This window comes from Tiliqua scincoides, chromosome 1 (assembly GCF_035046505.1).
Source record: "Tiliqua scincoides isolate rTilSci1 chromosome 1, rTilSci1.hap2, whole genome shotgun sequence".
Taxonomy (NCBI): Eukaryota; Metazoa; Chordata; class Lepidosauria; order Squamata; family Scincidae; genus Tiliqua; species Tiliqua scincoides.
In genome coordinates, this window is record NC_089821.1 from 109,676,690 (window position 1) to 109,688,446 (window position 11,757).

The 11,757-nt window shown below is 41.5% G+C and overlaps 1 protein-coding gene across 1 annotated transcript; it reads right to left on the reverse strand.

The window, feature by feature from the left end:
* Nucleotides 1-1,018: 1,018 nt before the first annotated feature.
* LOC136658430 (cytochrome c, testis-specific) lies at nucleotides 1,019-11,282 on the reverse strand. Its single transcript, XM_066635013.1, has 3 exons — nucleotides 11,199-11,282; nucleotides 2,283-2,457; nucleotides 1,019-1,167 (listed from the first exon to the last, which is right to left on the reverse strand). Exons 2-3 carry the CDS (start codon nucleotides 2,449-2,451, stop codon nucleotides 1,019-1,021), a joined length of 318 nt encoding a protein of 105 aa, XP_066491110.1. The 5' UTR covers nucleotides 2,452-2,457; nucleotides 11,199-11,282.
* Between the last annotated feature and the right edge of the window lie 475 nt (nucleotides 11,283-11,757).

Sequence of the window (11,757 nt, forward strand, 5' to 3'; positions counted from 1 at the left end):
TTGATTTGTGCAAGGTCTTTTATAGGCCTTGAGCTATCGCAAGACCTTCATACATTCATATAAGTTCATCTTTAATATATTAATTTATGTAAACTTATGTAAATGTATTCAAATTTTAAATGTAAATTAATTCTTCCCCCCTGCCCCCGACACAGTGTCAGAGAGCTGACGTGGCCCTCCTGCCAAAAACTTTGGACACCCCTGCTCTAAGGCATGACTGCACAACTGGTGACTCATCAGACTACAATCCTATGCATGTTTATGCAAGAATAAATCCCATTATGTTCAATGGAGCTTTCTCTCCATGACAGCATAAGTCATAAGACTTAGAGTATGCATAGGATACAGCCCTCCATGAGGCTTGCAAATGTGGGGGGAAAAACCTAGTTTCTGTTTTGGGATGAAAAGTGGTTCCCCCCCCTTTATTCTCCATTTTGAAGCTGCTGGGTGGGCTGCTGAAGGGGTTGCAGGCTCCCCAGACCCTCCAGAGAGCCATAGCAACTCCCAGGTAAGTGGAAAAACTTTTCCACTTGATCGCATTGCTGCTCTGGTTCCCCGGTGTGTTGAGACCCACCAGTTTGGGAACCACTGCTATAAAGAGTATATAGAAAAATACAAGATGTAACTGTCCCTTTTCACCCCAGCACAGTGTCTATTCTAGTGGCTGTTTGCTGGTGTTCTTCTGCATCTTTTTAGATTGTGAACCCGTTGGGGACAGGGAGCCACTTAATTATTTGATTTTATCTGTAAACCACTTTGTGAACTTTTTTGTTGAAAAGCAGTGTATGCATACTGTTAATAATGTCATTGTTCTGTTGTCTTCTAAAATAATAATCGGTATATACTACATATATTAAAAGGGTCATTGCTGCTTTGAAAGGAGACAGAACATCTGAAGAGATCAACTTTTATTGGATTTTTCTTAAGTAGTGCCCTAATGAGCACATGGTAGCATAATAATGAAACAGCAGTTTGGCACAAGAGTTATGCAGATTGGAAATGAAGCTGCCATCATGTTTCATGAAGAGGTTGCTTTTTTCAAATATGCAATAAGGTCAGCTCTCTCTTCCTTCTTTTTAATGCCCGCAAATATCATTTTTGTTCCAGGAATGTATTTCTTAGGGTTCTCCAAGTATTCCATTAGGGTACTTTCACTCCAGACGATACCTAGAAAATGTATAGAGTAATGAAAAATCTTTCTTGTTTTATCAGTGTTTCACTATTAGGCATTATGTACAGCTCTCTTGTAGTAATGTACTCAGAGACTTCCAAATCTGGTGTTCATATACTGTAAATGAAAATCAGCTTGAACAGCTTAGGTTCTAAAGTCTAAAGGTTAAAAAGGAGGATCAGAAAGAATGTCAAATGAAATCCAGTTTTCATTACTATTTATGCACATTTAATATTTAGCACATATCTGGGGCTCCATTTTTAATTCACATTTTAATACTCTGGTTGGGATTTACAGGCTGGCAAGCATTTCAGCCATCTCATATGAACAAAACACACCTACATGTCCTAGATACCTAATGCTGGTAATCAGAATGAGATGGCAATTTCTAATAATATAATCAGATATGGAGGTTTTATTTCACTCCTTCTTAAAAAAAACCCTAATCATGACCTTTCAAAATATAAACATCATTTTTCTGACCCTAGATAGAAATACGTTGCTATGCATGAGAATCAAATACTGCAATTTCTAACATTTACATTACAGCCTATTAAAAACAGTTAAAAGAAGACAACACTACTGAATCACAATAGTCAAAAAGCTATTTGCATGGGCAGCCCAATCTAGTGCTGCCCGGCGCCATCACTGGCACTGGGTGTTGTAAAAATGCCATAAGGTGCCAGCAGTGAGGCCACTGCACTGGTGGAGAGGTCAGCACCAGTGCCAGCAGATGTGTCACTGGAGCACCAGGCAGTACGTTTCCCTACTGCTCAGCAGGGAGGCCTTTCAGGGCAGGGGAAAATGGGGGGGGGGGGAGGTGGGAACTGGCTGGAACTGGGCAGGAGGAGGGCAGGTCAGTACGTGGATTAGGCTAGGGTGGGGGGGACAGCAGCAGAGGCTGCCACTAGATCCTATCCCTCTGCTTGAGCTGTGGAGCCTGACATGTGTCTTCTCGGTTCTGCCCCAGCTCAAGGGACCAGAGCCATCGGAGCCAGCTGAACCCAACATGGGTAAGGAAACCAAGGTTCCCTTACCATGAGGATGAGGCAACCTGCACCACCTTCCCTGACCCCACTCATTCCCTGACCCTTCCCTCATTTGTTTTTACCTTTATTCTTGTTTGCATCTGAATAGGAAAATCCAGCAGCCTGTCCTGTTTTGCGGCCAAGAAAACCCCAAAGATTTGGGCCTGTCTTGTGTTTTCCACCTTTTTCAACTGTGTGGCACTGAGCACATTTTTGAACGAAGATCTTTTTACCCTTTTCAAAATCGCCCATGGCAATCTGTGAAAAAGAAATGGACAGCAATGGAGCTGTGGTATGTTGGAAGCAATTCCCTCTTTAGCACATCTGATTCCACAACAGTATATATGGTATCCAACACACAGAATCAAAGAAAGAAATGTTGTAGTGATAGTAGCATTGGACAGTACACTGTCAATCAACATGAAACACACATAGTAGTATATGTTCAGTTATTATTTATTTACACACTTCCATTTTTCTGGCTATGTGCCACCAACCTGTTTCTAAGTCATAAAATATATGCCACATGCCTGCAAATTTGTTCAAACGTATAATATAGAGAACTGGTATATCGCTGTAGTTTACAATGTAATCTGATGCATGCCTACTCAAAAGTGGGTCCCACTGAGTTCAATGGAACTTACTCCCAAGTATGTTTGTACTGGATTGCAGTTTAAGAAGTTCTGTATCGGGAATCAGGACTTAAGCTGAAACCTGCCTTTGTTATAAATTTATAAGTGGCCTTAAGCAAGGCTCAGCACTCAGCTTCTCATAGCCCAATCCTATGGGCTGGTGAAAAAGGGCTGGAAAGCACTTTCTAGCAATGCTCTCAATAGCATGCTGTTGGATTCCTGTGGTTAGGCTGGAGTGCCATCTGCCTGCAGGAGCAGCTAAGCCACCTTGGGAGGTTGAACGGCAAGAGAGAAGAGGCCACTGGGCAGGGAAGGATGTGATGCCGCAGGAGGGGTTGGATCTGATGGTAATGGTGCACCCCGGATCCTATGCTACATATCCACTGCCTCCCTGCCCCCCTTTTCTCCTCAGAATTGCACTAGTGAAATTGCCAGCACTGGTCAGAGGAGATCACTTGTGGGGCAGGAGGCTTACATTTGGGTAAGGGGATTTAAATTGCCCTGCTGAAGTCTCCTGATCCATTCTTCGGTTTTGTCTTTTAAAAAGGTAGTTAGGCCCCCATATCCACGTATGTGGTATCCACAGACTCTGTTACAAATCCGTGAGTATCTCCCCCCCACCTGCCCATTAGGTTTACCTTTATTTTTGTAGCCTGCAGTGCAAGTGAATCTTACTTTACTTTCTTGTTTAAACTGAAGAACAGAGCCTACAGTTAAACAGCCTGCACACAAGAGGGCACTAGTTGAACGTTAACAGGAAGCTCCTACTTCCTGTTCAGTGTCCTTTCTGCAGTATGCAAGCTCACTGCCCTCAGGATCTGTTTTTCAGTTTAAACAAGAAAATAAAGCAAGGTTCACTTGCACTTGTAGTGTGACTAAAAAAATAAGAGGTAAACTTAATGGTCACAGGGAGTGCTATTTTTGTAGCATTTCCCGTATCCATGGTTTCTGGTATCCACGGCATGGGCCCAGAAGGGAACCCCCACGGATACCAAGGCACGCCTGTATTATACAAATGCTAAATATTACCAGTAAGGAAAATCAATGCCCGTGGCATCAGTCAGAAAATTAAATGCAACATAAGCAATGAGAAAAGAAAATAATTGAACTGTACGCAAAGGTTCTACCTATATATGCAAAGGAAGGCATTTTGTTCTCCCATTTCTTCCCTATTTAGTCTGATTTTGTTTTTTATTAAGTATATTTATATACTCTTTTTCAACAGAAGAAGTTCACAAAGTGGTTTACATAGTACAATAAATGGTTCCCTGTCCCCAAGTGGCTCACAATCTTAAAATCTTAAAGGGGTCAAAGGGCTCACAATCTTAAAAAAAATACAAAAGAAACATCAGCAATTATCCACCATAAAATGAAGGAGGGGAATGTATGGATTGGGTTCTAAGAAGAGGCAAATTAGTGGCAGCCATGTATGCGGGATCCTATCCCCCTACCCAAGCATGATCTGCAAACATGAGGCAATGTGTACTTGCGCCAGCTACAGAGCTCGGGCAGATCCAAGTTGCCTGTTGCCCATGCTGGACAAATATCCCCTTACCCTAAGGAGACTTCAGGTATGGGCAATCCATGCACAGGATGCATTGCAAGGGAAGTATGGGCTGCAACGTAATTTAGCACATGCTAACACTACTACTGCTTATGAAGAAAAAGAGGCATACCTTGGTGACAGTGTTTCAAAGAAACATCAGTTTCACAACAACAATTCTTGTACACAGGGTTCCATAAACACATAAAAACCTGGTCTTATATGTTTATCATGGAACAAACAATGTCATGGTTTATGGTTACATTAAGAGTGAAGCTTCCATGAGTGGAAATGCACTCCATGATAGCAAGCTCCCTCTAAGAATGGAAAGAGAATTCCACTTGCACACAAGGTCCTTGCACATCACTTCTTCCTTTCTCAGAGGAAGCTTACATTCATGGAAGTGTTACTCTATATGCAACTCTATGGGCCTAACTATACATTACATGCAAAAAACACAAACAGAGCTCCCTTTTTTTTAAATGATAAAGTAGCTTTGAGACAGGACAATATGGAGATTTTCTATTTTAAATTGCTCCCTTCCACAGCTACTTTTCCTTTAAAACAGGGATCTCCAAAATCTGGCTTGTGGGCTGGATCCAGTTTTACAAAAAAAGGCCCTCAGGCATGCGTGGTGGTGGCGGTGCAGCTTTACTGTTCCCAGCTGCAGCCTGTTACCTTCCCAGCTGATTGCTGCAGAATCTTACACTCACCAGAAGCTTCCACTGGGAAATCGGGGCACAGAGCCTTCTGGGGCAATAGGCAGTGGAAGTGGCTGCCCAGTGCCAATTTCTGCAGCAATTGGCTGCAAAGAGAGCAGTCTGCAACATAGAGTGGTAAGGCTGTGCCACTGCTGCGCCACACCTGAGGGGCTTTTTATGTTAACACTGCAGTTTGGAGTCTTTAAAGCAGGAGTTTGGAGACTCCTGCTTTAAAGAAATGGCCATTTGGGTTTGGCTGCAATCCTATACACACTTTCCTGGGAGTAAGCACCACTGAATACAATGGGACTTACTTCTGTAGAAGACATGCCTTGGATTGTGCTGTTAGTGAGCAACATGTAGTGTGGGCCTTAGATCTATCACAACTTGCTTAGTGCCGTGGCAAAGAAGCAGACTTACAAAAATAGTTGCCCACAAAAACCACAAATGACTAGATCCTAACTGCTATATTTGTATTACACTCCAGTATAATATAAGTTTTATTGTTCTGTTATGTACGTTTTATGTTGGCTGCCTTGAACATACACACCAGTGGGTATGGCTGGATAAAAATGTTATAAGCAAGCAAGCAAATAAATAAATAGAAAGCTGCATTTAATCACTGAAATGTGAAAGCAATGAACAGTTTAACAGATTGGAAAGCTACAACAGCACATATTCAGCATGCCATGCCATGCCATTCACCTTATGCATGGATAACTTGTCCCCACTCCAACTGAAAATAGAACTATAAGTAACACGGAATGGTTGCACAAATATACATATGCAATAGGAAGAAATAAATAAGCAAATAAGACTTGCAAAGAAACAAGAAAATATTTGAGTAGCTCAACACATTACTCCTCCTACTGATTGACTACAAAGAAGTCTGCTTCAGATTGCAGCCCCTATCTTTATTTGTTTATATCCTGCCTTTTCTATATAGCTAAATCTATGTTATTTGTAATACTGGAATATTACTAAAGACAAATTTGTCAAACTTATTTTACTGTAACATAATCAAAGAACAAAGGCAGAGAGTTTTAGTATTGATAATATTCCCAGGCTGTAAAGCTACTACTCAAATCAGTTTACCATAACAGTTGATCTTAAACAGGGTTTTTAAAAAGTCACTACTGTCAGGGCAACAGATGTAAATCAGCATGTTTTACACTTTAATTCTGAACACGCAGGTGTATAATTTCCAAAGAAACAAGTGTACCTCCTTCTGCTGTCACAACCAAATAAACTGACATTTAGTAGCTATAATCTGAACTATGAGTGAGAATATAAAATATGTTACTTTTCAATATATTTTTATTCATATGATTTAATTATATAAATAGGCAGGGACCAGAAATGAGAAAAAAGCACTTTAAAGGACAGTGTTAGGAAGCTGCAAGAGTAACAATTTATTTGGCAGACAAAGGCAGAATTAACTAGATGAAATTAAGATTAGTGTTTCTATAGTCCAAACACAGTTACATGGAAATTATCCACCATTGATCTGATTAGAATATACAGTATTCACATTTAAAGCAAATGTGTAATTTCATTATGTGAAAGGATCAAAGAGTTGGTTCTTGAATATGCATATTTTCCCCTTCCCTCCCCATTCCTTTTTTATCATGCCTTTTATACTGTCAGTCATTTTCGTATAAACATAAGAGCTGTCTTGAGAGCTTTAGCAGGAAGGTGGTACTATATTTCAGTTTAAAAATAAAGCAATAAATAAACTATGAACACCCATCAGAAACTGCAGAAAGGTAAGAAGCAACCTGACTTTAGCTGAGCTCTAAAAGTAGAGGTGAATGGTGTGTTATTATGATGCCTTGGTGTTTTTTTTTATTCCACACAGAGAAGTACAGCTGAAAAGGAAACAAGCAAACAAATGGTTGGATCTGTGAAATTCTTGTTCACAACATTGGCAAAGGTACTTTAAACTTAGTGCTGCCACTTGCTGCCATTTATATAACACTTTCAACAGGGCAAGTTTTTCTGAATTCTTCAGACCCAAGGAGTCAGAAGCATCTCACCTTTCTTTGCTCACAGTTTTCCAAGCAAAACTAAAAATGTGGCTTCCTGAACTCACTTAAGTTCTAAAGTGCAAAACACAAATGTTACTCTGCTTTGGACATTTTTACAACGAACATCTGTTCAGTGTGAAATCCAGCCACTGCTGCTGTGTAATCCCCATTAACTTTTTAACCTTTATTTTAACCTTTATTTTACAAGTACCTTTTTCTTTTTACTAGGACCACTGTCTCTAGGGATAGCTGCTGTGTGTAGGACTGGACAACCCACAACATAGTCATTCCTGAAGCAAGGGAGAGGCTTTTCCTGTTATGACTGTCTCCTGGTCTCAACTCTGCATCCTCATTCCTCAACCTGCACCTCTTTTGAAGTGAAGGGTGAGGTCCAGGCAGATACTCAGTTGCACCTGACACCTCCACTTCTTCTTTTTTTAAAATTATTTATTTATTTTTATTGACACACACAAACATACAAACATATAACATACATTTAGGAGTGCTAAATAGCACATACCATTACTAATTAATCATACTATATCTCCTACTTACTCATCTATTTCTACCTCTTATTGATTTATTCATTTATTTATATAATATACAATAAATTTTCCCTAATGCCCTATACTATATTTTCTAAATATTCACTTTCTACCAAGCATAAACTAACTTCAATTGCTCATTAATATTAAAACAAAATAATCTAATTACCAAAATTATCACCTCAGCTATTTCAACTCCAATCTAATGCTCCAATCTAATTACACTTTTCTTTGACATAATAACCACATACAAAATAATTCTTCCACACGTTTACATTTCCAGCTATATTTTTTAATACATTCTAATTCATATTTATCAATTTCATACATATTCTTTTTTTTTCCTTCAAATAAATTTGGACCAATGTTATTAGCTGAATAAATCCTCCAAATTTCTTTAACCCTCAGATTACCCCTCAGGGTTCTTTTTCTTTCTTACTTTCCATTTTTTCTCCTGTAATATCTTTAATAATTTATCTCTATAACAGAATCTGATAAATCCACACTTTCTTATATAGGGTGTGTTCATTCTTCCAGTTAACTGGGATATATTTTCTTGTTCCAACAAATTTTGTGATTTGTGCACTCCTGTTACTCTGTCCATCTTATCTTTCTTAATCTCCATCAGCGCCTCTTCTTCATCCTGTCGATTTTTCTCCTTGTCTGCTTTTTCACTCCCTTGGGAGTGACACCTCCACTTCTGATGAGATAGGGCCAAGCAGAGCAGTGCTGCAGGATCTGAGTGGCAGATCTTCAAACACATGCACAATCAGGGCTAGTGCTATCATTAGGCCAACTAGGCAGTTGCCTAGGGCACTGACCTCAGAAGAGCAGACTACTGACCTTGAGGGGCACAGTTTGACACAGATTTTAGATATACATACATTTTTAAGATAAATACCACAACAGTACAATGGAATATATTGTACAATGGAATTATATTTATTGCTGTGGGGGGGGGGGGGTGCAAGCCTTGCCTAGGGTTCAAAATAGCCTGGAACTAGGCCAAGTACCACCAGTCATACAGTGAAGTACCAACAGCACAACTGTGAAGTACTCACCACTTTCGTTTAAAAGGTACTGTATAAGCAATTTACACCAATCCTCACTAATTTGCATGCTTATTATAGACAGACATATAGAGTATATGCACTGAATGGTACAAAACCAAACATAGATGTGATCTGTGATTTCACTGTGGATTTTAGTGGACAGACACTGTGTTAAAATCATGAAGATCTGACCTTTGGGTTTTTGCTATAGAAGCAGAAGAAGTAGAAACAGAGCTCAACTGATTGTCCCATGAAAATCCACAAACATAATAATAATAATAATAATAATAATAATAATAATAATAATAATAATAATAATAATAATAATAATAATAATAAATTATTAATTATTAATTATTATTATTATTAACAGTATTTATATACCGCTTTTCAACTAAAAGTTCACAAAGCGGTTTACAGAGAAAAATCAAATAACTAAATGGCTCCCTATCCCAAAAGGGCTCACAATCTAAAAAGATGCAAAAGAATACCAGCAGACAGCCACTAGAACAGACACTGCTGGGGTGAGGTGGGCCAGTTACTCTCCCCCTGCTAAAAAAAAGAGGAGCACCCATTTGAAAAAGTGCCTCTTACCCAATTAGCAGGGGTTATTGGGTAATAAAAAAGGGTATATATTTGCTATATAGGAAACTAATAATGTACAGAAAGACACAAGCTCTATGTTGAACCCACCTTGATGACCAGGTGATCTGTAGAATAGGATTGTGGTCACAGCTGTCTAAGGCTACAATCATATCCACGTTTACATGGAGAGTGAGCCCCATTGATTATAATAGGGCTTATTTCTGAGCAGACATGCATGGGATTGCGCTCTCAGGATTTCCAGCGCTGATGCAGCCACAATACAGCCCAGATGGAAGGGAACTTTTGTTCCCTCACCTTGAGGAGGCCTCCGTGACTACACCCCCACCCAGGATGCAGCACACTCCCTGTTGGCACAGCTGCATCAGTGCTGGAAAATTTGGACAGGATTGGCCCCTTAGTAAGCTAAGGGGCTAATGTTAAGTGGACAGGAAAGATATACTAGTATGTTTTTTACCCATTTTTGCCTGGTCCACAGGGGTACACATTTGGTCCCTGTTGCGTATATGCAAGATTGGGCAGAAATGGCTGAAGTGCAACAAAATGCAAGAGTTGATTTTGAACAAAAATACCATGGGTACAGGTCCAGCCTATTTATAAATGAATTTTTTATTCACGGATTTGACTCAACAAGAATGGCCACTGCAAATGAGAAGGAATGTGCTGATCCCTGGAAAAGGGGAAAATACAACCCTTTAAAATCAGTTTAAAAAACTGAACAGTCCTTTAATAGCCTCCTTAATGAGAGAGAGAGAAAGGGCAGCTGGCTGACAATCCATCAATCCTTCTCTCTCCAGGTGACCCCCTCCCTTCCCCCTAAGCAAGTGAAAGAAAGGTGATCCCTTTGCATTGGTGAAGGGAGGGGCTGAGTGAAGTGCCTTTGTAAGCGCTTAGAGGACTGATTGATGGATTGTCTTCTTAAGGACTCTTATCTTACATCACAAAGGTCATCAGGGCTGTTTTTCAATCACCTGAGCAAAGAAACTTTGTTTTTTAAATGGATTTGCTATAGCATAGTTTTTCCACCATCCACATGAGTGCTTGGAGCAGAACCCATGCGAATAATGAGGCTCAACCTGTATTTCTGCTAGAAGCACAGGCTGCCAAAAAGATGAAGGGACTCCATGAGGTGGAATGGAAGCATGGAAGAGACTGTAGGCCCAATCCTATCCAACTTTCCAGCGCTGACGCAGCTGCAGTGCAGCCTCAAGGCAAGGGAATCATATGTTCTTTTACCTTATGGGGGGCCCCATAACTACCCACCCACCACAGGATGCAGCACACACCCCACTGGCCCAGCTACACCAGGGCTGGAAAGTTGACTAGGACTGGACCCTGTGGCTGGACAGGTGGGAGCGCCTGCTCTTCAGCTGTGGAACAGAGGAGAGAATTTCAGCCTAGATACCTGCAGAAAGCAGTGGCAGTGCTTTGAACTGAATCAACACTGCCTCTGGGTAGCCAGCTGCTGCCCAGGGAGAGAAGGTGGAAGCAGGCAAGGTCCACCACCATCCATTTTAATTGCAGCTACTGTTGATTGACATAGTGCTGCTCCCAGTGGGGAGAAAGGATATAAACTAATGATAGGGAGAACTAGAACTTTGACAAGAACAAAGTACAGGTGTGCGCCACTCAAGGACAGGGATACATTCTCCGAGTGCTGTTGCTATGCGATCAGGTCATTAAGCGAACATCCGGTCCAACCTATTGCCTTTGTTGCATAAAAAGACACTGCTGCAGGCTTGGGAGACTCGACTCATTAAGAACACCTTTATGGTTCTTTGACCACCGTCATACATACGGTAGGTCGTTAAGCGAGCGCTTGTTAAGCAGCACACACCTGTAATAGAAGCAGCACCTGTTTCCACCATATCTGCATCACCTTCTCCTATTGCCTACCTCGAGTCCAGGCTAGAACTGGACGCCTTTCCTACACCTGCCTGGCCCCCTGCCAAAGCCCGGCCTGGCCCGGAGCCCCCGTCAACCGAACAACCCCGAGGGGCACCTGCCACACGCCCCGACCACGCGTCTAGCGGCAAGCGCCACCAAGCCAAGAAGGACTTGGCGTAACAATAGCGTCGTCCAATCACGGCTCAGCGCGCCGGGGCATTTGGATCGCTGATTGGTGCGCTCTCGTCGCGGGGGCGGGCTAAGCTGGGGGAGACCTTTCAAAGCGATGAAGGCAAAGCGGCTTCGAGGAGTCCACGCGCGTCCAACAGCCGGCGGGGAAGGGAGCAAATCTATTGGTTCACGTGGTAGCCAATAGCGGCTTTCCCCCTACAATCGTCCCGCCCTCTCGTAGTTCTTGGGGACCGGCTTTCTTTGCGCAGCACCGGTTCCTTTTCACCACAAGGGGACGCTCTGGATGCATCTTCAAGCGAAGCACAGATCAGACTGGAAGACGCTTGGAGATACTTCAGGTTTCCAACAGAACGCAGAGGCTGCAAATCAGGCGTCC

Coding starts and splice junctions, on each gene's coding strand:
- LOC136658430 (XM_066635013.1), bottom strand. CDS start 2,451: ATGGGCGATTTTGAAAAGGGTAAAAAGATCTTCGTTCAAAAATGTGCT. Junction 1,168..2,282: donor AGATGCAAACAAGAATAAAG/GTAAAAACAAAT, acceptor TACATTTTCTAG/GTATCGTCTGGAGTGAAAGT.